At 43.7% G+C, this 23,826-nt stretch overlaps 1 protein-coding gene across 7 annotated transcripts in view; it reads right to left on the bottom strand.

Moving 5' to 3' along the window:
- LOC101479993 (extracellular sulfatase Sulf-2) overlaps positions 1-23,826 on the bottom strand; it is a 114,281-nt gene that overhangs the window by 24,586 nt on the left and 65,869 nt on the right. For all 7 annotated transcript variants that reach the window (XM_076878438.1, XM_076878436.1, XM_076878437.1 and 4 more), the window contains 8 exons: positions 15,426-15,654; positions 14,341-14,461; positions 13,307-13,425; positions 13,084-13,235; positions 12,728-12,897; positions 5,338-5,488; positions 1,084-1,183; positions 400-475 (listed from right to left, as the gene is read on the bottom strand). In XM_076878438.1, coding sequence (XP_076734553.1) covers positions 400-475; positions 1,084-1,183; positions 5,338-5,488; positions 12,728-12,897; positions 13,084-13,235; positions 13,307-13,425; positions 14,341-14,461; positions 15,426-15,585 — 1,049 coding nt within the window. In that variant the 5' untranslated portion in view covers positions 15,586-15,654. The remainder of the gene's footprint in view (positions 1-399; positions 476-1,083; positions 1,184-5,337; positions 5,489-12,727; positions 12,898-13,083; positions 13,236-13,306; positions 13,426-14,340; positions 14,462-15,425; positions 15,655-23,826) is intronic.

Raw genomic sequence — 23,826 nt, forward strand, 5'->3', positions numbered from 1 at the left:
TGGTGTGTGGATGGAGAGCCAGCTCTCATCACCAGATTTCTACCTGAATATCAGTCTGACAAAGAAGCTGATGCTTGCTTGTAAATGTGCACATGCAGGTGGTCAGGAAGGGTCCACAGGTGCATGGGAAGGTGACCTCGGGCCTCAGTGAGCCCCTGACATGCAGGTTGCATGGGGAAAATGTGAATTCCCTAACCAGCTGGCATGTGGGAGGTGGAGTCTGTGAAAATAGAGGGGGGTGCACTAAAACCCTTCTTGCGATTGCTGTGGTCATGAGCAGGCGGCCACAGCTGTCTGTGTTTTATGGACTGAACAAAGTAACGTTTAAAGTTATCACTGAGTTCAGAGGATCGGCGGCGCCTTTGTGCAGTGAATTGTTGTTGAGGTGTGTGTGCTTACATGCTGCCCTGCTCCACGTTAGGTCCTCTGATGTAGAACGGGACTCTGATGTCAAACTCGTACGGCATAGATTTACCTGGAGACACACACACACACACACACACACACACACACACACACACACACACACACACACACACACACACACACACACGTTATTAATGCTGTGGTTTGTAGCTGAGGTGGTGACACTGAAGCTCGCACACACAGGTGTGTTTTGCTGTCACGTTCTGACGTTATCTTCATGCTCAGCACAGTTTTCTGATGATCAAACACAAAACATTTGTTCCTTTAAACTCAAACATTTTATTATCTTGGATTCTTCAGATGTTCTTTACGTGCATCTGAAATTCTGTTTGCTGTTCAGCCCGTACTCACAAAGAGCGATTGTCCAATTTCCAGACTCTTAGAATTTGTGCTGTTTCGCTGTTTATTTTGTACATAATGCTGCTTCATCTGCTGGAGAAGGGTTCTTAAAATGAGTCTGGCACACATCTCACAATGTTCCTCCCTGCACTGCAGCTGTTTTCCTACTAAAAAAAAAATCTAATCCTTTAAATCACAAATCAGGATGTTTCCAGATGATAATCAAGTTTAATCAGTTATAAAAATTATCACAAATTCTTTCTTCCATCGGCAGAAAAAGAATCAGGCAGACACAAGAACCTTATTCTCTGTTCGTACCTTTAACGAGGCCGAACTGGCCGATGTGGTAGCCGTGATCTGACGTGTAGATGATGTAGGTGTTTTCCAACTCGCCCGTCTCCACCAGCATGTTATACAGCTGAGAAACAAACAACACCATTTCAGTCTGTGGCTTAAAAAAACGGAGTGATTTTGCACACTGGTCATCTTTTATCTGTTCACACTTCCACCAAACTTGACTCACTTTTGTGAGTGTGGACGCTTCCTCTCTTTGCTCTTTAAATGCTTTGCTTCTTTTATTGATTTTTATGCTGATTTATTCCCTTTTTTCCTGTATGAGCTTACCTGCGATAGCTTCTGGACACTTATAGATCATTAGGACTAAAGCGTTTTTAACAGAAACAGCAACATTTTTATAGTTACCTTATCCTCAGCGCTCCGTGTGTCTGTGGCCTACACACAGCTGAAGCCTGATTACAGCATCTGGGCACCGAGCAGCCTCAATAGCCTGGAAAGGTGCTAACCGCTAGGCTAACTAGCAACAAGATGCCTTCCCTCTCCACAGATGACTACCACAGCCTCCTGCAGAAGATTGCAGTACTGGAGACAAAAATTCATCGCTTAGAAGTAAACGTGGAGGTAAATGGACTGTGTGGAAATGAAACAACCTTGCCTTTGATTCAAAACAATGGCGATGAGCAACCTAGTACACAGCTAAGGAGCACAGATAACATGACCAAGAAAGTAGACTCTGTGCATTATTATAAATCCTCAAGCGATAATCCCCCCCTGGACTGTCTTGGTGCAAAACCAAGACATAAATCATGTCTCCTGGAAGGGGGAGGACGTATCACAGGCAGGGCACAGCGAGCTGAAATCTCTGAAACCGACTGGCCTTCACTTCCTACGAGACAGAGAAGCTCTTCTACCCCTGTATACGGGAGGAAACAGGACTGGACAACCGTGAATAGGAAGGTTAACAACAAACCTCCAAAACAACTGAATGTGAAACTGCAGAACAGATTTGCTCCACTATCAAAGGACCCTGGATCTATATTGGACAACCATCCATCTAAAAGTAGCGAAGTAAGGTCTGAAAATCTGTTGAAAAGTAAAAGACCACAGGGAAAGCTAAAGGCTAGGCCTGAAACTCTGATTGTGGGTGACTCTGCCGTAAAGGATGTACAAAGGATGTGCGGTAAGAACACTAAAGTCCTCTGCTTTCCTAACAATATGGTCAACAACCTGAAGGAGAGAATTCTTCAAATTGCAGATGAATATCCAACTGTGACAAACATTGTTCTGCATACAGGGTCAAACGATGTGTCCAAACAACAGTCGGAGGTTCTGAAACGGGACTTTACTGGATTATTAAATACTGTAAACTCTCTGAATGCAGCTGTATTCATCAGTGGACCTGTACTGCCGGTCAGAGGAGGAGACGAGAGATTCAGCAGGTTGTTTGCACTGAATAAATGGCTTATATCAGCATGTACGGGCGACCGTGGCTCAGGGGGTTGGGAAGCATATCTGTAACCGGAAGGTCGCCGGTTCGATCCCCGGGCTCTCTGTCCTGGTCGTTGTTATAACAACTGTAGCTTGCCTCCACCAATGTAAGAATGAACGAATAGTGGAATTGTAAAGCGCTTTGGGTGCCTTGAAAAGCGCTATATAAATGCAATCCATTACTATTATGTACTGACCACTCAGTGCATTTTATCAACAACTTTAATATTTTTTGGGAACGCAGGCATCTGTTTAAAGCAAATGGATTTAATTTTAACAAGTCAGGGGTGAAACTGTTCACCTCCAACTTGTTTTATTCCATACGTCATCCATCTGTGCTTGGTGCCAAGGCTGAGATAAAAGAGGAGTTATCTCATAAAGAGGAACAAACAGTACTCCAAGAACAGACAAAGCCCAGCAGAAACCTTGAGGAGGAGCTCCATCTGCCCCCACCTGGGAAGAGCCTCAGAAAGGAGAGACATCTGAGGCAAGAAGAGGGGTCCCTATTTGCCTCCAACTCTCTCAACAACACCAACGACCAGGACCAGGGACCACGACCTTCCCCAGTCCCCCAAACCCCTGACAGGCCATCACCCTCCTCCCCCTCCCTTTCTCCCTCCTCGCCACACCTGAAATTCACTGAGGAGATGATGGAGCGGGTCAATGCTGGGCTCAGATCTACCCCCCGGCCCAATCCCTTTTTGTCCCCCATAAACCCCCCACCAGAGCCCCGCCCTCAACAAAGCAATCGAAGTCACATTGCCCAGCCTCGTCCCCCTTAGTTCCTCCTTACCACCTTCATGCTCTGTCTCCGCAGTCTGATGTGTGATGTGTGGAGGGTCTGGGCTGCGAGGATTATGGCAGTGGTGACTTTTCCCAGGAGAAGCTGGGACCCTGTTTACTAGAAGGTTTTAACATTTCTGTACTTTTAGGTGACAGAAGGAGACATGTGGCAAATAATGCCTCTAAAACACTTAAGTTGGCTTTATTAAACGTTAGATCTTTAGCTGGGAAAACATTTTTAATTAATGATTTAATCACTGAGCACAGCCTTGATTTTATGTTTTTAACTGAAACTTGGTTGGACCAAAGTAACAGTGGAGCTGTTCTCATCGAGACGACCCCTCCTAGCTACAGTTTTATCAGTGAGGCCAGGGTGAGCAGGAGAGGAGGAGGGGTTGCTGTCTTATTTAATGAATCATTTCAGTGTAAGCAGCTATCTCCTGGAAGTTTTCAGTCTTTTGAATATGTGGCTTTACAGCTGAAGGCCCCATCCAAAGTTGTGTTTCTTAATGTTTACAGGCCTCCCAAATACTGCACAGACTTTTTTAATGACCTCAGTGAACTGCTGTCTGTGATCTGTGTTGATTTTGACTGTGTAATTATTGTTGGGGATTTTAACATTCATGTGGACAACCCTCAGGACAAAGGGACTAAAGACCTGAGTAACACTCTGGGCAACTTTGGGCTGACTCAGCATGTAACAGAGGCCACACATAATAGAGGACACACTGTTGACCTACTGATCTCCAAGAGCCTGAGCATTTCAAAGGTTACTGTGTCTGATGTGGGCGTGTCTGATCATTACTGTGTTTTCTTTGAAAGTAAAATTTCAGCCCCCACAAATATATCAACAACAGTGATCACAAAACGGTGTATAACTGAACACAGTAGTGAGAACACTCTCTCACAGTCTGTTCTCTAAAATCTAAAAGAGGAATTATGGATTGGATCAACTGGTCCCTAAATGCAATTGACACCCCTTTCTTAACGAGAAGTTTGGGCTCGGGTGAGCCTGAGTGCTGAAGATATCTACCTATTCAGAACCATGGTAACAGGGTTCTGGCTGATCGGGTCTCTGTCCTGGTCGTTGTTATAACAACAGTTTATTTAAATCCAGGTTGAAGACTCACCTATTCTCAGCTGCATTTGAATAAAGCACCAAATCCACACTTTTAAGCTTAAATTTCAAAACTTACACTAACTACTGATCTTATCTATTTCTGATTTTATCTGTTTTGATTTTATATACTCTTTTGTTTGTTTGTTAAGCTTAAATTTCAAAACTTACATTAACTACTGATTTTATCTACTGTTCTGATTTTATCTGTTTTGATTTTATATACTGTTTTGTTTGTTTGTTTGTTTGTTTGTTAAGTGGGTTTAGAGCTCTGGGTAGCTCCCCAGCTGGGTCTAGAGAGTATTTTAAATTCAGGGAATTTAAAATAGAAAGTAGCTCGTCCACAGAAGGACTGGTAGCTCCCCTTACGATAAGGGTTCAGATCGCGCGAACAGGTGTGAAATGTGTGTGTTTAGTTAGTTTGTTTGTTTGCTTGTTTTAATCAATTTTAAATCATGCTTTTTATTTGTTTTTGTTTCTAATGTCTCTGTAAAGCACTTTGAATCACCTTGTTGTTGAATTGTGCTATACAAATAAATTTGCCTTGCCTTGCCTTGCCTAATAACACAAGCTATCTTTTTCCAGCCATCAAGTGTGTAGCTGGTGGTTTGTGTGTGTGTGTGTTCCGGTCAAAATCTGACATTTGCTATCCTTGTGGGGACCAACAGACCTGGATTTTGGTCTCCACGGGGTTGAAGGCATTTTTCACACTCAAAATGTGGTTTTAGTGTCTGGGTTACAATTAGGTTCTGGTTAGGGTAAGCGTCAGGGTTAGGCATTCATTTTTGATGGTTAGGGTAAGCGGCCAGGGAAAGCATTATGTCAATGAGATGTCTCCACGAGGATAGCAATACCAGACGTGTGTGTGCTTGTGTGTTAGTGCCCACCTTCTCCACGCTGTCGTCCACAGACAGAAGCGTCTGCAGCCGTTTCCTCTGCAGCATGTTGGTGAACTCCATGTGAATTGGCTTCATGGGGCCGGTGTAACGCATGATCCAGTGCTTATCTGGGTTCGGCGCGTAGTTATAACTGGGAGTACTGGTGAGAAGAACAGTGACAGGAAAGGAGATAAGACAGGTGGAGTGTTGGGTAAATCCTGAGTTATTTGTGCTGAAAAGACGATCTGGCTTTGGATAGTCTGTGATAGCACCGTTTACAACCAAAGCTCTGTATATCAGAGCAATGTGATGCCATGTGATCAGAGAGGAATGCTGCGAGTGCTTTAAATGTGCTCTGTTCTGCTTTTTCCAGTGTGTTAACAGATTGTATTATAAGTTTAATCATGAGACTGACTCTCGGTTGCCTCAAACATGTTGTGGAGAAACCTCTATGTGAAAGATACAGGATGGATTTCCCAGACAAATCCAAGCATAATGATCACGAATTTGAGGCTTTCCTCCCCCCAAGTACTTCCAATCCCAGCTTCTGAGAAATGGAGTCCACTAATCACTGACATCAAGAAACGACTGACTACCATCAAAATACCGACTCAAAGACAAACTGTGCAAAGTCGTATATATGTGTAAATCACAGGGCAAAGCTGTGCAACTGCCACACACTTTCTACAGCAGGGGTCAGCAACCCTGAGCACGCATGGTTAACTGAAGACACGGCCATAGCTGGACTGGCCATCGGGCATACCGGGCATTTGCCCAGTGGGCCGATGTGATTTTTCGTTTTTATGGGCCGATGATTTTTTTTTTTTTTGTAACGGTATAAACAATGAAAGGTGGTGGATTGGCCAGATGCTGGCCGATGTGTAGAAATAACACAGTTGTTTGGTGGTGGCTATGGCGGAGCTAGCATAAAGGCCAGCAGGTGGATGAGGGAAAGGGGAGGCAGGACGAGGAGAGACCAGAGGCGGAAGCCGGTCCAAGGGTGAACTGAACTTCAGGTAAGAAGTTATGACCTGCAGTCTATCTGGGTCAGATATAAACAAAGTTTAGGTGGAGTTTATTTTCGTTGTGCTGACTTTTAACCGTCAGTTACAATAACTCGTATTGCGTACTAGCTAGCATGACAGCTGGGTGGGTGCTGTGATGTTACTGATAGTGAACTTTATTTTATTCATAAGGTTAGTTAGCAGACTTGTCGACCATCCCGTAAAAAACATAATCGTCCCGCATTCAGAGAAAATGTTACGCGTTTCATATTGAGCTGAGAAGGAACGCAGTTTGTCCCGAACTTCAGCTAGAATGGAAAAAGACACAAAGCTGGATTTATTCTGCGTCTTTACGCTGCACAGCTGCCTCTTCTCCTCTCATCCTCTCCCCTCCCTCTCCTGTTTCTACTTCAATCATGAAACTGATCAATGATCAGCTGATCAGCTTTTCTCTCTTGTTTGTTTATCACTTTGCGCCAGAAAGAGGAAACCAGCGGATGTCGCGGTAAACAACAGCAGCATGAATGAGTTGAAGGGAAGTTATGAACTGTTTCTGAGAAACAAATAACACCAGGATCCTTTTCTAAGTAGCTGACAGCTGGTAACTGTGCAGGGGCGGGTCTAGCAAAGTGTTGCCAGGGGGCCATGTAGGGCATTAACAGGGAGAGGGGGGCACAAAGAAATACTTTTCTTTCTTATTCTCATTTAAAATGTCTCGCTTTTAATAAATAATTATCTGAATCTTACAACCAAAGTTTTTAGTATGACATAAAATGTATAGAAATCATACATATACCAACAAGACTGCACATCACTGTCACAACAGCGTCTGTTTTCATTCAAAGGCTTTATGGCTTTTCCTATAATACCTGGTGGGCCGGTCTGTAGTCAAAATGCAGTGCATTAATCTGAGAAGGTGCATTAAAAAATAAATGGCCGGGCCAGCGGTGCACATCACAAATCAGCTCACATAGACACATTAGTTGTGCTGCTTCTTAATGACGGTATCTTAGCTAACAACCCCAACTACCAGATTCAGCTTGTAATTGGCTAAAAATAACTTAGCTTACTGGTGAGAGGGACGTTGCTAGCTGGCAGTTTTTTCAAGCAATGTTGAAATTTCCACTTTCCAACACTTCAAATACTTCAGGAGCTTTCCGCTCAGCGCAGCATCAGCACCGTGGAAACACACGGATACATCCGTAGATTCGAGACAGAATTCACAATGCGTTTTCGGGACTTTCAGGTGTTTGGACCAATGTTTTCTTTTCTGATCAAACCAGAAAGCTTTAATGAGCAGCTGGTTGTCTCACATTAACTGGCTGAGTTAATGTCAGTTAATGCAACATCGAAGCAGCTGGAATCCACAGCTGTGCGTGTTCATGGAGCTGCATGTTCACCTGCTGGACATCACTGGACAAGTTTAACTGTCTTCAGAACATTGCAGAGGCCTTATTGACAGTGTTTGGCTCTACATGTCTGTGTGAGCAGATTTTCTCTCACATGGGTCCTCAGGTAGCCGTCTGAATGCTGGACACTCGCAGACCTGTGTCTCTGAGTGGGAGACCAGAGATCACGTTAACATGTGTGTCTCTGTATTAACAAACATGCCATGTTGGCCCAGTTTATTTTTCTTATCATTGTTGTGAGGAGACCATAAACAGCATTTGTATTTTCTGTTGTACAGTTCATTTGCTTTTGTGTATAAAAAGTCTTTTTTTGTTTCCAAATAGCTGATAACTATTCGCTGATAGCTGCCAACATCTGCGAACAAATATAATCCTATAAAGTGGTTCTACATAGTGTGTAACTGTTCATATAGAGCTTTATTACATTTATTGCTAATGCAATCATATGGCACACTGAAATTTTAGAAAGGTTGCCGAGCCCTGCTCTACAGTAACAGCCAAGTTAGCTCTGTGAGTGACTTTGCTCCACGATGATTGGATGTGTTGTTGTATCTGTGGTCGAGGATGAATTATGACACAATGGGCACTAGAGCAGCATGCTAAAGAAAAAAAGGTCTACAGATGACAGAAATGTGTTTTTGGTCTATGTTGAACTTTTCTTTTGTGTGTCTTTGTGGTGGTTTTGCACCCATTTGTTTTATTTTTGTGTCTCCTTTCAGTCCATTTGAAGTGTTTGTGGTCGTTTTGAGACTCTGTGCAATCCTTTAGTATCATTTTGCATCCTTGTTTTCATTTTGTGTGCCTTCTCATCTCCAACATCTTTGTGTGTTTCTCTGTGGTTGTTTTGTGTCAGCTTGTGGTCGTTCAGTCTGCAAACATGTTTCATCTGCTTCATGCTTCTTTCAAGAAATTTCCACATCCACTTGTGTTTATTGTGTCTTCTTTTTCACTGGTTAACGTCTCTGTGATCAGTTTGTCTCCATTTCTGGTCCTTTGAATGTCTTTTTTGTTATTTTTATTTCACTTAACTTTACAAGAGGAAATATCACTTAATACGAAGGCCCTCAGACTTGGCCTGTGGCCTGCAGACCTTGGCAGTAATTGCTCGATGTCTGTGCTGATGTCAGGTCTCGGTAAGTTGTGTGAACTGATCAGGAACAAGACTTGTATTTACTAAAGCTGCTGCAGCAGCAACAGGAAATTAAATGAGAAAAACAGGAAATGGAAGAAATGAAAAACTGTATGAGCTCCAGCAGGGTTGTAAAAGTCTACTGGCTATGAGGCAGCAATGCCTGATCCACAAGCTGCTTACAGACTTACCCGAGAAGAGTTTAGGCTAAAAGTGAAGTGAGCGAGCCAGCGATGTGCCGAACAGTCTGAACATTGCTCTTCTAAAAATACGTCTTCTCTTTGTGATTATGGTTTAATGTGTCGATAACAGCAGAAACTGCAAAACTGAACCATTCCACATGCTTTTTGGATTCACAGCAACTTCCTGCTTTATGGCATGACCGTATTTTAAAGGAGGACTAATCTCTAAAATAGAAAAACATGAATTTGTAAGTTTGCTCACTCTCAAAGGACGAGACTGTAGACGTGCACAAGTTTAGAATGGACCACAGCAGCGGTCCCCAACCCCCGGGCCACAGACCGGGACCGGTCCGTGAGTCGTTTGGTACGGGGCCGGGAGAGTTGAGGCTCGGGTGGTTTTCAGAGTTTTTATCGGTAACTCGGTTTCCCTGGGTCATTTCCCGTGTTGTAGTTGTGTTTTATTTTGAAAGAAATATTTACACGTTACCATAGCGACCAGAGAGCATTAAGGGGCAGCGAGGAGGATGTTACTCTCAGTGTTGTTGGCGCATTTCAGGAGGACGCTGCTAATAAAGTTACACAGCTACACAGTGACTTCCCGTTTATTATTATATTTACAAAACACCACAGTTTTTGTCTTGGTCGTATCGTTTTATTCTGTTGTAATTATCCACGAGACCTTAAAGGCTCTGTGAAAATATTGTCTGACATTAAACCGGTCCGTGGCGGGGGAGCGCTGGACTACACGGCCATCAGCAAGAAGCCTGGTGAGAGGGTGACAACTGTTGGTGAGATTATTGCAAATGGACAAAATATAAATGACCATGAGCCACCCTGGGTCTGGAGCTCCATGCAAGGTCTTGCCTCACAGGGTGAAAATGACCATGAGAAAGGTGGTTGTTAATAATCTGAAGGCAGTTGGGACGACAGTCACCATGAACCCCACTGGTAACACACTGCATGATTGAGAAGGCTTGGAAGAAAGTGCTGAGGAAACCAACATCGAGCTCTTTGGCACCAACTGGACGTGCTGGGTTGGAAGGAAGACGGCTCAAACGACAACCACAGTCAAGCACGGAGGCGAGGACATCATCAGATTTTCTGTTAAGGATACAGGACAACTTGGCTGTAGGATGGAGCTGCATGGATTGAACTTGGATGAGAGCTTCCTTCCCTCAGCCAGAACACTGAAGATGAGTTGATGAGTCTTTCAGCAAGACAGTGACCGAAGGCACCAAGGCAACAAAGCAGTGACTGAAGAAGAAGCACATAAAGGTCATGGCTTTGTCCAGACAGCTGAAGCTTGGAGTTGCTGAACAGCATCCAAGAAAGCTGAAGGATTGAGAGAGTTTCTGTAAGGAGGAGCCGGTCAGTCACCCTCCTGAGATGTGACCAACAACAGGAAGCATCTTACTGCTGTTCTTATCAGCATGGGTTTGCCCACCAAGTTTAAGACACCGAGTCTGAATGCTTCCTCTAACTTTTATGTATATATGGAGGCAATAAACAAAACACCAGGCTGAATATGAATACAAATGTATTCCACGCAGTGTTAGAATGAACCGCACGTGTGATGTGTGCGTGTCTGTGTGTAGCTGAGTGTAATATCATGTTTGGACACATCAGGCTGTGTGAGGAGTGATGACAGCAGATGCTCCTTTTCATTAATAACACAGTCTCTGTCCTCCTGCTGTGTTAGCTGCAGAAGATGTTCCTGCACTGTGTTCTGCGTGGATAATGAATGACTCCCATCAGCTAACTCGTTTACTCCTCTCCTTGCTCCTGCTCGGCAGCTTCATAATTAAATTTCCTCGTCGGGACAGAAATGCTGTGGGCAGCTGGAAGCATCTGCACGGGCGCAGGCGGGCTGGAACACTTCGGTCCGTCTGACAGGCGGTCAGCTGACACGTGTGGAGCTCGTGAACTCGTTTTAGGGAAGATTGACTTTATTCATTTTGAAGGACTGCAGCGCGCCTCATTAGTGCAGCTGCGGTGAAACCGTTACCTCACAGCAATGAGGTGCTGAATTCAAACCTGCCAGGCGACAAGCAGACAGTTTGTTGACATTTAAACGGTTCTCTTTGAGGCGCTGTTCCCAGATTCACTTTCATTGCATTTTCATGCATTTTGCAAGTGCAGCTACCGAAAAGCAGAATTGCATTCAACTGTTAAACTGCGTGTAACTGACATGATGATGCGTCACAGTAAGCACATTTGAAGCAGATCGGTAGGCAAACAAGGACGGTGAATGTCTGCCTTCCTCGCCTGATCACTGTCTACTGGTTCTGGTCCAGTAATGTCGGTTGGCTTTGGATTCGTTTGAGGTGTTGAGAAATGAAATGAAGCCAACACAGAAATGCATTTCCTCTAATCGGCAATGAGACCATGTCCAAAAGTGAGTCAATCCCCACAGAACCCCAGGTTTACAGGCTGGTACAACAAAATGGTTTTAGCATCTATGGCTGTACGCTCCCACTGCTGTCTTCAGCGTTCAGCTTGCAGCCTCTGCGCCTGTTTCAGAGCAGAAAGGTAAAATGTTTTCTTTCCTTCTGCTTCATTTTGTCTTTATTTACGAGACTAAAGCTGAATGCACGGCTGTTTATTACTTCGGGGAGAAGCTGCAGCCTAAACCCGACCTTTTCTTCAGAATTTGACAACACAACAGGTCTCCACTTTCATTAAAGTCTGCAGCACCACACGTTTCCTCAGTCGCACTGATTCGCTGGGTCTTAATCAGCCATCGTTCGGTCCCGTCAATAAGGTTTAAATTAGACTTTGCAAGTGCTGCTGGTTTCCTGCTTTCTAATTCATACTGAATAATAAAAGGAGAAGCAACTCTGCGCCTGTGCTGCATTTTTGTTCTTTGTGCACAAAGACAAAACTGTCAAACGCTGATCATTCCAGCGTATGAGCGTCGAGTTATGCACTGACTGTCAGAGGAAAGGGATTACTGTCTGTTCCGAGTACTTCCAGCAGCGTTTTTGTGTTACAAGAATAGAAAAACCTGCATAAAAATCCCTGTGAGCTTTAAATGGGATTTAAATGGTCTCCTGACAGCAGGAGTCCAGCCGGAGTTTCCTCGGGCATCTGTTTATATCTGCGGGATGAAAAAGATTTCAGTGTGATGTCTCTGTCTGTTCAGCCGTCTCCCAGTCAGATCATAAACAAGGAAACGTATCTCTGATGCGAGACTCGCTCATGGACTTTGTCATGTTCGCTAAAATTGGACTCAAATTCATGTAAAGAGAGTAAATAAAACTAATGTATTCATTAACACTCACACGTACACACACACGCGCACACACACACAAGCACACACACACAAGCACACACACACGTGTTAAGGAGGATTGTGCCGTTTCAGTCGTCTTGCTTCAGGATTTATCCCGTGGTGCAGAACAGAGCTGCTCCATTGTTCTGCTGGATTACAGTGGCTTAGTCTCATTGTATGTGTGCATGCGTGTGTGCACTTGCATTACTACTTTTGTGAGGACATAAATGTGTTTCCACAGTCGCACTGTGGGGACTCTACTTCCTTATGGGGACAAAAATTAAGTCCTTACAATGTAAATCATGACGTTTTGCATGACGGCAGGTTTATTTTTTAGGATAATTCTCTAGGAAATGAATGCAAGTCGAGGAAAAGATAACTGTGTGTGTCTGTGGGAGGCCTACATGTGCTGCGATGCGTTGGGGAAGGCGGTGCTGTACTGCGGGGCAGAGTCTTCGGGTCCATGAGGGGCCGCGTGACTCAGAACCATCAGAACAGGGCGGTGAGGATAAAGTCGCTTTGAAGAGCGGAAGTAACGGATCGACTCTGCCGTGATCAGGTCGGTCAGGTAGTCCTGGAAGCACAACAACACACATCACTATTAGTAACCCTGATTTTCTTCACTTTAAGTTAAAACTCACTTAACATCCACCGAATCAGTGACGAAGCAGTCAGCGCAGGATCAGAGTTCATTTCAATTTTAGCCACATGCTAAACTTGCATTGCTGTGCAGCGACAGAGTTGTGTTGTGTGTCCTCACCTGTGGATACTGCGCTCCGTGCTTCTCTCGCACGCCGTTGCGACACAGCGTGTAGTTGTAGAAGCGGCTGTTCTTCACCAAACCGAGCCATTCCCTCCACCCGGCGGGAACGTACGAACCGTTGTACTCGTTCAGGTACTTTCCAAAGAAGGCTGGAGAAAAAGCACAGATGTATTAACAGAAGCCTCACAAAGCCCGAGTGCGTGTTTGTGTATTTGCCTACCTGTCCTGTATCCAGTGTCGTTGAGGTAAACGCCGAAGGTCCGTGGCTCGTGCTGCCGTTGCCAAGACGGCGAGGAACAGTTCTCGTTGTTGGTGTAGGTGTTGTGGTTGTGAACATACCTGAGGGAGACAGAACACGTGTTACTACAAGAGGCTCGCACTTTGTATCCCAAGTCTCATGTAAAGTTATTTTAATAGTTCTGCTAATAGCGCTTTGGTAATAAAACACATCCATTATAGGATTTTCACTCTTTCCTTTACACATGAAGACATTAAAATCACCTGTCTAATATTACTAACGTCTTCGTTGGGCCGCCAAACCAGCTTTGACCTGTTGGGGCACAGATTATCTCACACTGAGGCATGCAGCTGATTAATTTAACACCTGCATCAGGCTGGTTCTCTGCAGAAACCCACAGCCAAGACACGATAACTGGAAAAAGCTGTAAATGACTCATAAGCAGCTGGTTGCTTACAAAACATAAGAATAGAAGAATAGAATAACCCGTTATTGTCATTGTTCAAGGAACCTGTGATCTGTCAGACGCCACTGCTGCTCTTGGGTAGTTGTTGTTGCTTCAAAACCACGGGCCTCCTTCTGACTCAGAGAGGAGCCACTACTTAAAGGTGGTGTAAGTGGGGAAAGTGAGTAGACTAGCCGATGGAGAGCAACTGAGGAGCAAATTGCCTTTGACATGTAATAATTGGTGGAATAACTGGTTACAGCATTCGGCAAATCATCAAGCTCGGTATAGGTCGAACTTGATCGATCCTTAAGTGTAAATGTGCTTCATTATCCTCTTTGACTTGATTAATAAAATTAACATCATTTTGTATTTAAAAGATTTGAAACTAGCACCCAACCATGACCTCATCATTGAAGTCTTTACTGAGGTCAGGAACGACCTTTTTCCTGTAGACAGTTTATACATCGGCTGTCTTTTTGCACTTAGACGAGTCGCCCCCTGCTGGCCAACGGCTCTGGCTTCACTTTTCGGGTGTAGTAGGCACCTCCATCTTTGGAACTGTACTTACTTCCCAGTGAGCATGCTTGAGCGTGACGGACAGCACATGGGCGTGGTCACAAAGGCATTAGAGAAGGAAGTCCCGCCCTCCTCCATAATGCGGCGAGTCTTATTCATTGCCTGCATCGACCCTACATGGAGAAACCCACGGTTAGCACATTGTAAAGCTTGTCCACCTGCTTTGGTGATAAGTTCCTTGGTTTCTGTTGAAAATTGTTCAAAATCATTTGCCTCATAAGCCTCGACATAAAATGGAGAGCGACACCTGAAACATGGTTCTTATTTAAAATGCTCGATGATTAAAGATCAACTCTTTCCTCGCCTCTGCCCTCAATAACGAGTTCTGACACCTCGCTTTATATCAGTAAAGTCGTGGTTTGGCGACCATTAGAACAGTTTACAGGTTCTTCTGAGGGCAGCTGCACTGGCGGAGACCACGCTCACCAACTTCTGACGCAAACCCAGCAGCTTTGTTCTACGAGCTAGCCTGAAATATGACAGAAACTGCTCGGCTCAGAAAGGCGTTACTCTTAGTAAGCTTTAAATGTTTAAAGAGTTTACCACACGTGTTCTGGTCAGAGCAATGAGCTACTAAGCCAGTACAAGACCCAATGAGTCTAACAAGCAGCGAAGAGGTTACAGAGTAACAAAAGTTCTCTCTTCCTGCAACACGCCTGCACAATCTACGATACAGTTAAAAATGGGATCATAATCTCAGACAGCAGCAGACAACAGCCATTTCCAGCTGTATGTCGTTAATAATAGAAGATAAATTTTTGGATCGCAGAGAGGAAGTTAGCCCTAAAAAGGCTCCCAGACAGTGATCATTGCACTCCGACCTGTTAAAGAACAAGATAAAGGAGTTACTTAATGATTCAAACACTTTGACTTGGAAGTAAAGCTCAGTTGCTCAAGCTGCTCAAACGAGATCTGTCCGATGTATTGATATGACGAGTGTAATATTATGTTAACTGTGTATTACTGTTAAACTGAGACTTTTTTATGTCCACACCAGCGTGTTACCAACAATTACATTAACAGTACAGACAGTCAGACTAATGCTTATAATAAGGCTTGTAGTGGAGTTTCAGTCACCCAGCTCCATGTCCTGGTCATCAGTCAGGATGAGGATGATGTTTGGTCGGATGTTGCGTCTGTCTCTCTGGAGGCGGGGCTTCAGGCGTTGCGTAGAAGAAAAATGAGCGTGACAGAGCGCCACGGAGACAAACAGGAAGAGGAGAAGTCGACCTGCCATGGCCTTTGACCCCCGGGCCTCCCCACAAAGGTCAACCAATCAGCTGCTTCCCACAAGTTGTCTCAGCTTCTGGAAAACACACAAAGAGACCGCCTCGAGTTCAGAACCGAGGTTCAAACAAATCTGCGTGAGACTGAGCCACCGGTTTACAACGTTCGCCATTTCCAGCTCCATATTTTTATTCCTCGACTCCACTTAGAGAATCTTGGCATGACCCAGGACTCAGGATAATCCATATTTATCTTGGTGCCCCCTCAGTTTATGCTGTCTCTCAAACAAGCTGAGCTCCTATCCTATCAAGGCCACCCTGCCTGCAAGACAGCTTTCCTCTGACTTACCGTTCACAAACAGAAGATTTGAACAGTCGATGGTGGAGTTCCTGTGCTACCAGTCTAAGATGACCACAGTTTAGTTACCATAGAAGAAGAAATATGTATGAAACAGAGTGTTTATGACAGGCTGACGCCTGCGTTTTAGGTTCACGGGAACGGCTTGTGTACTGATATAAACCTTCAACTGGCCACTGAAAGAGAAGACCTTACAAAAGGATTCAAAGTGGCGTCTACACTGTACCAGAACCACATAATGTTGCTTTAGTTATAGATATTTTAGGAAACTGTTTTCCTTCTGATATTGCAAACACTTCCTCAATCTGTTGCTAACATTCGCTTCCTAGATGCATGTTTGTTGTAGTTGATTGGAATCCTGCAGGTGGTCATCAGCGTCATCAGGATTGATCCTCTTGGAGGCGAAAAGTACCTGCAGCAAATGTCACAGTAATCTGGCCAGTAGCGGGTCAGATATTTGAAAAGGCCAAACGAATGCCCCGCTGCTCACGCAGCTGTCGGACATGTTATGACTGTTGCAGCAGCGTTTGGCTGAAATGTGGCTGCGGTACGTGACGCGCTGCGTTTATTTACTGCGCGAGGGCGGGAATGTTGATGATCCATCCAAGAGAGCGCTGCTTTCACACAGCAAAAATAATAATAATAAAAAAGTCAAAGATTTCTGGTCCCAGTAGTTACAGGACACACACACACACAGTTGTCATTAGCTGCAGTCTATTGTTTCTCTGATAATAAAACGCTGAAATCTTATCAGTCACACTGACGTAAAGCACAGTAGAAATGTGTGTGTCTGCAAGTGTGAGTGTGTGTGTGTGTGTGTGTGTGTGTGTGTGAGAGAGAAAGAGCTCACAGCAGGGTGTATCATGCAAATTAGCCAGTAATCAAAACAGAAGAGGCTCAGTGCTCATTCTGAACACACCCACGGTGGTGTGTGTGTGTGTGTGTGTGTGTGTGTGTGTGTGTGTGTGTGTGTGTGTGTGTGTGTGTGTGTGTGTGTGTGTGGCTGCTGATGGAGCTCTCATGTTAAAGTGGTCTGGTGGCTCCAGCTGTGAACAGACTGGAGATTACGCACGACCTGCTGAGAGAGAGAGATTGGCAGAGAGACCTCCACGCTCCATTCAGGCCACAGCCACAATCACGTATTTCATTTTAAAACAATCTTCACCAAAAAAACATATTTTGAGCTCATCTGTTTGTGTAAAAATGCTCAAAGAATCCAGAATGAAGCCACCTGGATACTCCACAGCAGTATAAAGAGGTCACAGAGGAAGGGAACTCTGGGAGTTGGGAGGTTTTGCAATGCAAATCCATCAACATATTCATGTGATAACAAGATTATTATCCACAGACAGAGAAAGGAGGACCCACACAGTAACGATGAAATCAGAAAGGGTGAGCCGGGCTGGAATATTCTGGGTCCTGTGACAGAGTAAGAATGAAGACGTGTTGGTCTGCTTGAAGAATAAAGTGTCTCCGCTGTTTTCTTGTATTTGTAAGGCTGTTTGTGGTACCATGAGTCTCAGTCAGGAGGTGAATGTGGTCGTCTACGTCATTGTTTCCCAAAGTTCAAAGACACTAACTACAACTAAACTAAACTCAACTGTCCTTACATTTCAGCTCAAACCCTTAAATGCGTCACAGCCTTAAAACTGTCAGCTGCAGCTTCTCATGTGCACAATTTTTCATCTTTAATGTTTGTTCCCATATTTTTCTCTCCTTGGAGATGAACTCCAATTTCACATTCTTACCTGTTCAAACCAACTTTTGAACCAATCAGCATTCAGCCTGAACATACAGAGGTCACATTTTATTGCTACGGCTGCATCTCTGCAGTCTGTGCTTTGGTTCCCATGATCCCTCTGTCTGCAGAGGCAACAGGTTGCACAAACAGACGTCAGAACTGGACCATAAATCCCAGATTTATTTGATTTATTTGTGCTCAGGGCATGCTCGTGTGGTGAGGACCCTAAACATGGACTGATGTCACACACTGATCTTGTTTCTGTTGCTGCTATGTTGGAATTTTGAAACTGGATGTTGAAAAGTGAGGCGCTGACCAAAAAACCCTGAAAATGTAGCACCGGAGCAGTTACGCAGGAGGCCTACCTTAAAGGTTACGGTACTTTATCACTAATGGGGATCATAACATTAATAATAAACATCATGTTGTCATCAGTAACACTTGAAAATAGGGATTGGGACCATATCTAGATAAGTCGCCCTCTGCTGGCCAAAGGAAATAATGCTGACACTTCTGCATTTGCTTCATATTTCAGTCCTGGAAGCTACTTCAACTCTGACGTTCTTTTAAAATATAATTCTTCATAAAGCACCAACATAAATGACTGACAGCTAAAACTGATTACATTAAACTTGAACAACTGTGCAGATTTATAATGGAGTGTTCAGTGACATTAAATCTGCATTTGTAATCTGATTTAACAGAAACTGTTCTAACAAACTTTCTGACATTTGATACTTAAGCTGCCCTCACACAGACTCCCACTTCGTATATTTGCATTATGATTTATATGGCACTGATGTTATTGCAGCTTTAGCACAAGCACCTCTTCCTTTGGTTATTACGGCTGAATTTCATTCATTTGTTTTTATTTCTACGTTTCTATCTTTTCATACCAAAACCATCAAACAAATATGATACAAATATGTTTCACTCTGGTAGATACACACATTTATCGCTGTCCTTTTAGGGATGTTGGCTCTAAATGAATACGACTGGGTAATGATGCTGACTTTGAACAGGAACCAAGTGAAACTGAGAATAAACACATGCGAGACTCTGCATTGTTTAACCTGGTTTATGGATCCAACCCAACATCTGGACTGAAGTGGAGCGGTCCAGCTGTTGGCCATGTTCAGCCCACCACTGTCGGTAATCTACTGCAATATATTCATGTTATGTCATTGAGCGTCATTATGAAACTGACCTACAAACTGACCTGAGACCAGACTAACCCCCGACTCAACCTGCAGGATTATTTTTCGGTCTCAGTCTCGGTCACAGTCAGCTTTGAACGCAGCACGGTTAAAGTGCAAATGATCTGCAGCACTAACGGATCATAAAGGTGTCAACGCTGACTTCTTGATTTATTCGTGCAGTTCATGCTATTGAGTTATTTATCCCCACGGTCACACAGGAAAAAAGACAATTCTGATAATTAATCGGGCACCAAAGCGAAAAAATCCAAAGGTAATATCAGCTTGTACTGCTATAGAAAAACGAGCCGATTCATAGTTGTGGAGCCCATTCCCCCGATCGAATCTCAAACACTCAGAGTAGAAATCGTGATGGGAATCTGTCATTTTTGTTCTCGCAGGGCTGCAACAGATTGGTGACCTGTCCGGGGCGTACCCCGGGTCCAGGAAAGGCTCTGCAGCCCTGGATTAGATAAACTGAAGAATATGGATGGAATTAATGGATCACTGAATGGAAACTTCTTGAAAATACCCAGCAGAGGTGCCTGTGATATTGACACAGTCGGATCAGACATATTTAAACTGTAAGCTCTCTGGTGTGAAGTCCATGTGCTGCTCACCTGCACCTGTTAGTACCATCTGATTAATTTACAATGAATGAACTGGCATCCTGTGTACTGCCACCTGCATGCTCTCACCTAATCCAAACCATATTTCCAGCAGGGATGTGGACAACTAATCAACAAGATGTTTAAATATTGCAGCAGAAATACCAGCTGATTAAACATAGATTTTATTAACGTACATAAAATGTTAAAAGTTGGTTCAATGATGTTAAGCTTTAAGAAGCACTTGGACGTTCTAAACAAACCCAGCTGGTCTGGGATGAGTTTGTGCAGAGCGAAGGAAAATAAGTGAGAATTCCTTCAAAATAAAAGCATCAAAGGTGACCAAAACCTAAACTGTGTGTAGAGTAAAAGAGTGCAACACTATTACCAAAGCAAACTGAGGATAATGTGAAGGATGTGGAATTCTGTTTACTTCACAGCTCCAAAGGTGTTGCAGTTTTGCTCTACCTTGTAGAACATTCAAGTCCTTTGAATAAGAAGCTGCGCTCAAACATTTGGTAGTCAAGATAAAAAGAAAGTTTTAGTGCCGAGCTTCTGTTTGTCTCCGTGGGTAATTAATTCTGCTTCTCCTGCTGCTCCTCCAGCCCTCCTGCTCATCAATCATTTCTACTGTAGCTTCTAAAATTATCTACCTGAAACAGTCAAGAAACAGCTAATTAAAAAGAAAACTCATTTGGCAAGCCACCAAGGACTAATATCATGAAATACCCTCCGTGTTTGGTGAAATATAATAGGTAATTTGAGCAGGAATATTTAATTTTCTAATTACAGCCGGTTGTTTCTCCCATCAGACCAGACAATTACACCCTAATAGGCTCATCTTAGCTGCCAGCATATCATGTGAACAAGTTAAAAGCCCCATAACTTTGATTAACGACACAAATTAGCATAACTCGTCTTTGTAAATAAAGCTTTAGTCGAGCCAGTGTTGTTAAAACGAGGGTTTTAAGGCCATCGCAGAGTTAATAGTCTGTTTCTGATGTTGATTGCAGGACTACACATGTCCTGATCATGTACATGCACTCACCGCTCTGAAGATTCAGTTTTGCATTGAAGATGCTTTGGTTCACTGCTCGGGAGCGAAAGCCTTTATAGTGCTGTAATTTCAATCTGCTGAAAATACAGCAGCTGTTTTGAATCCCAATACTTTCTTTTCATTTGATATTCATGGAGTCGAGCCTGAAAATAAAGCTGCTGCTCTTGATTCCAGATAGTTTGTTTTATTTGATATTCAGAGCCTTTTCGTGAAGCCGCTGAAATATTATATCCTCACCTTGGAGTCTGAGGAACATCAGTAAACACACAGGCGGAAGCAGCAGAGAGCAGAGTCACTGCATTATTTAAAACAGACGGTGAAGTTTTTAGACTTTACAGAGAAATTTTCATTTCCTGAGTAATTAACAAGAGAGGAACCACGTTTTATCCTCAGAAGACACAATAGAGCCGTACTGTGGCTTTTCTTTGGTTTATTCCAGATGTAAATAATCTTTATTTACACGCAGCAAAAAATAAGCCAGCTTTCTTCTGATTGGCTGCCCCTCACAAACATGGCATTTGAACTGTAGGTGGGAGGGGCTTCAGTGAGCTGCTAACTGTCTGCTTGGCCACACATATGCTCACTGTACAGGACAAATCTGCTGCGTTTGTGGCTTTTTGTGGTAGAGATCACCCAAGACGTCTGTCCTTTTGTAGGTGAGTGAAACCCAGTATTTATTCATCTGGACACTAAAGAGCAGGTATTGGTCTGTGCACTGCACCTGTGCAATTTATAAATGGAGCTAGCATTAGCTGATAACTTAGCATTTTAAGCTCTTGTCCAAATTTTCCCACTTCTGCCTCCAAAACCAGTCTGGACTGTTGCCAAAATGCTAACTTCACTAACTGAGGCTTCAAAATGCAGATCTGAGCACCAGTGACTGAAGCCGTGGTGTCTATATACAGCCTATATGTGTGCCTAAAATAACCATATATCAGGGCAGTATCTGGTCCCCACCTGATCCTGCATCTGCCGGAGGTTTCTTTCTGGGTGCTATATAAATAAAATCAAACTGAATATGGCATCATAAAGCCAAGAGTAGCGTTTAAAGTGTTGGGAGCTGTTGGCTCATAACTGGCTCAATACATGGCTCAATAACTTGTAGAGATGCTGCCTAGCCAAAGCCAACATGACAGCTTTGCATGGGAGACATCTTTAGACATCCAGACATCTGAAGACCGAAGACGCCCGAGGGTTAAAAGTGTGTATGAAAGACTGGTTGAGAAGCTTTCTCTCAGACCTCTGAGGCAGACTTTATCCTTCTATATAAAGATGCTTCCATGCACAAAGCCTGCACCATACAGAGATGCTTTTCCAAGTGCTGTGAGGATGAACTTGACTGGTCCGCATGGAGCCCTAAATCCCCCCCATCCAACCCTTTTGGGAAGAACCCAAGCACCAGCTGTGAGCCAGATCTTATCACCCAACATCAGTGCTGGACCTCAATAACGCTCTAGTGTCTGAATGGGAGCTAATCCCTGCAGCAGGTTCAACATCTGCTGGAGAGACTGAATCCAGACAAGGAAGGCTGTTAGAGCTGCATATTAATGAACGTGGAGTCACAGTCACGCTCCGCTCTCAGACAGCGCCGAAATACCGGAGCGACTGCACGCTTTCGGCAGAGCAATGAATGAAACTATATTATCAGGCTATAATATGCGCTACACGTGCAGTCGCGCTCTCCTGAACTGTGAACAAGCGCTCCAAAGCCCCACGGATCATAAATTCTCTCGTCTGTCATCCCGATGTGCCCTCTCTGGCTGTGGCTTCTCGATCACATCTATCTGCTCATTAATATTCATGCGCCGTGGGCGGGCCTCGCAGCCGAAGCAGCTGGCCACCAAGTGACTCAATATGAAATGTGGTGAATGTCAATAAAGAGATACTGCAGCCATAATATGGCTCCAACTGCTCATTCATATTCATTAGCATCTCTACATGCAGAGAGACCAGCAGGGGAGACTTAATATCTCCCTGCGCGGAGGTGAAAGGTCAGCTCAATGCTTCTCGACAAAACTCTAAAAAGTATCAGATGAGAAAATGAAAAGTGCTGCGGTTGCTGTGGTGACACGTTAGCCTCTTAGCCTTTATTACAGAGCCGGCTGCGGTTATTGACATACACTATATGACGTATAGCTGATCGCAGACAGAAATATCAATGCATTTGCCATTTTCATTTGGCTGTAATTGATGCGTCGGCTAATATTTCTCGACTTTTACTAATAAACATGTCAGGAGGCATTTAGCGTGATGGATTTATTTCTGGACACAACTTTAAATTCTCTCCGGCAGCATCGCCACTGAGGCTCTCAGACCACGTTTAACCTTCTGCTTTATTTAAAGTCCATCCAACAATACCTCTCTGTATCGCACTGCACCACTGAAACAGTTCTTGTCAAATAGCAGTAGGAATTTCTATTAAGGGCCGGTAACAAATCAGCACAGGTTCCACGTTTATTTTAACACAGGTTCCAGTTATGTTTGATGCTGCTGCGTGGCCGCTTTCTCCGTTCTCTGATAACAGCTGACAAACCCGATACCGATACCAGTATCGGGTATCGGGGCCGATACTCTAAAATGTGTGTGTACTCATACTCGTAAAAGTTAACCGATACCATGAACCGATACTAACTTATTTCATTAATCAGAGGGTGGCTTGTCATTTCTGTTGTAGTTTTTTTAAATTGGCCACTAGGGGGACGCTAAACAGGCACAGGGTTAGGCGAGTGAGACTGGCGGCTTTTGTTTGCTTGTTTACAATATGGACACTCTGCAATAATTTAAAAGTTCATTTTATTCTCAAACCTAATTTGTATTTATTTTATTCCAAACAGAAGTGTTTATTTATTATTCTGAAAGCTCGAGACAGTGCCCAATAGTTCAGTGATATTTTGTTAAATTACAATGTGGAGACTCTGCAATAATTTAACAGAATTGCTTATTATTCACTTGAAATTTTTTTGTGGTCATTTTTATTAAGATTTTATTTTTTATCGGCAGATAATAAAATAAAACCTGTCTTCCAATTCATTGCGTGTGTGTGTGTGTGTGTGTGTGTGTGTGTGTGTGTGTGGTAGAAGTATCGGTTTTTGTACTCTGTATCGGCAAGTACTCAGATCCAAGTATTGGTTTGAAAAAATTGGTATCGTTGCATCCCTACTTTTCACTATACTGGGGATAGCCACAGGCTCAGTATTAAAGTGTTCACAGGCTCACAGATAAAGGAGCAGGGATGTGACCCCTTTCTGGCCACTGCAGGTTTAATTCACTTACAGTGTTACATTTTTGGACA

The sequence above is a fragment of the Maylandia zebra genome, linkage group LG20 (genome assembly GCF_041146795.1).
Source record: "Maylandia zebra isolate NMK-2024a linkage group LG20, Mzebra_GT3a, whole genome shotgun sequence".
NCBI lineage: Eukaryota > Metazoa > Chordata > Actinopteri > Cichliformes > Cichlidae > Maylandia > Maylandia zebra.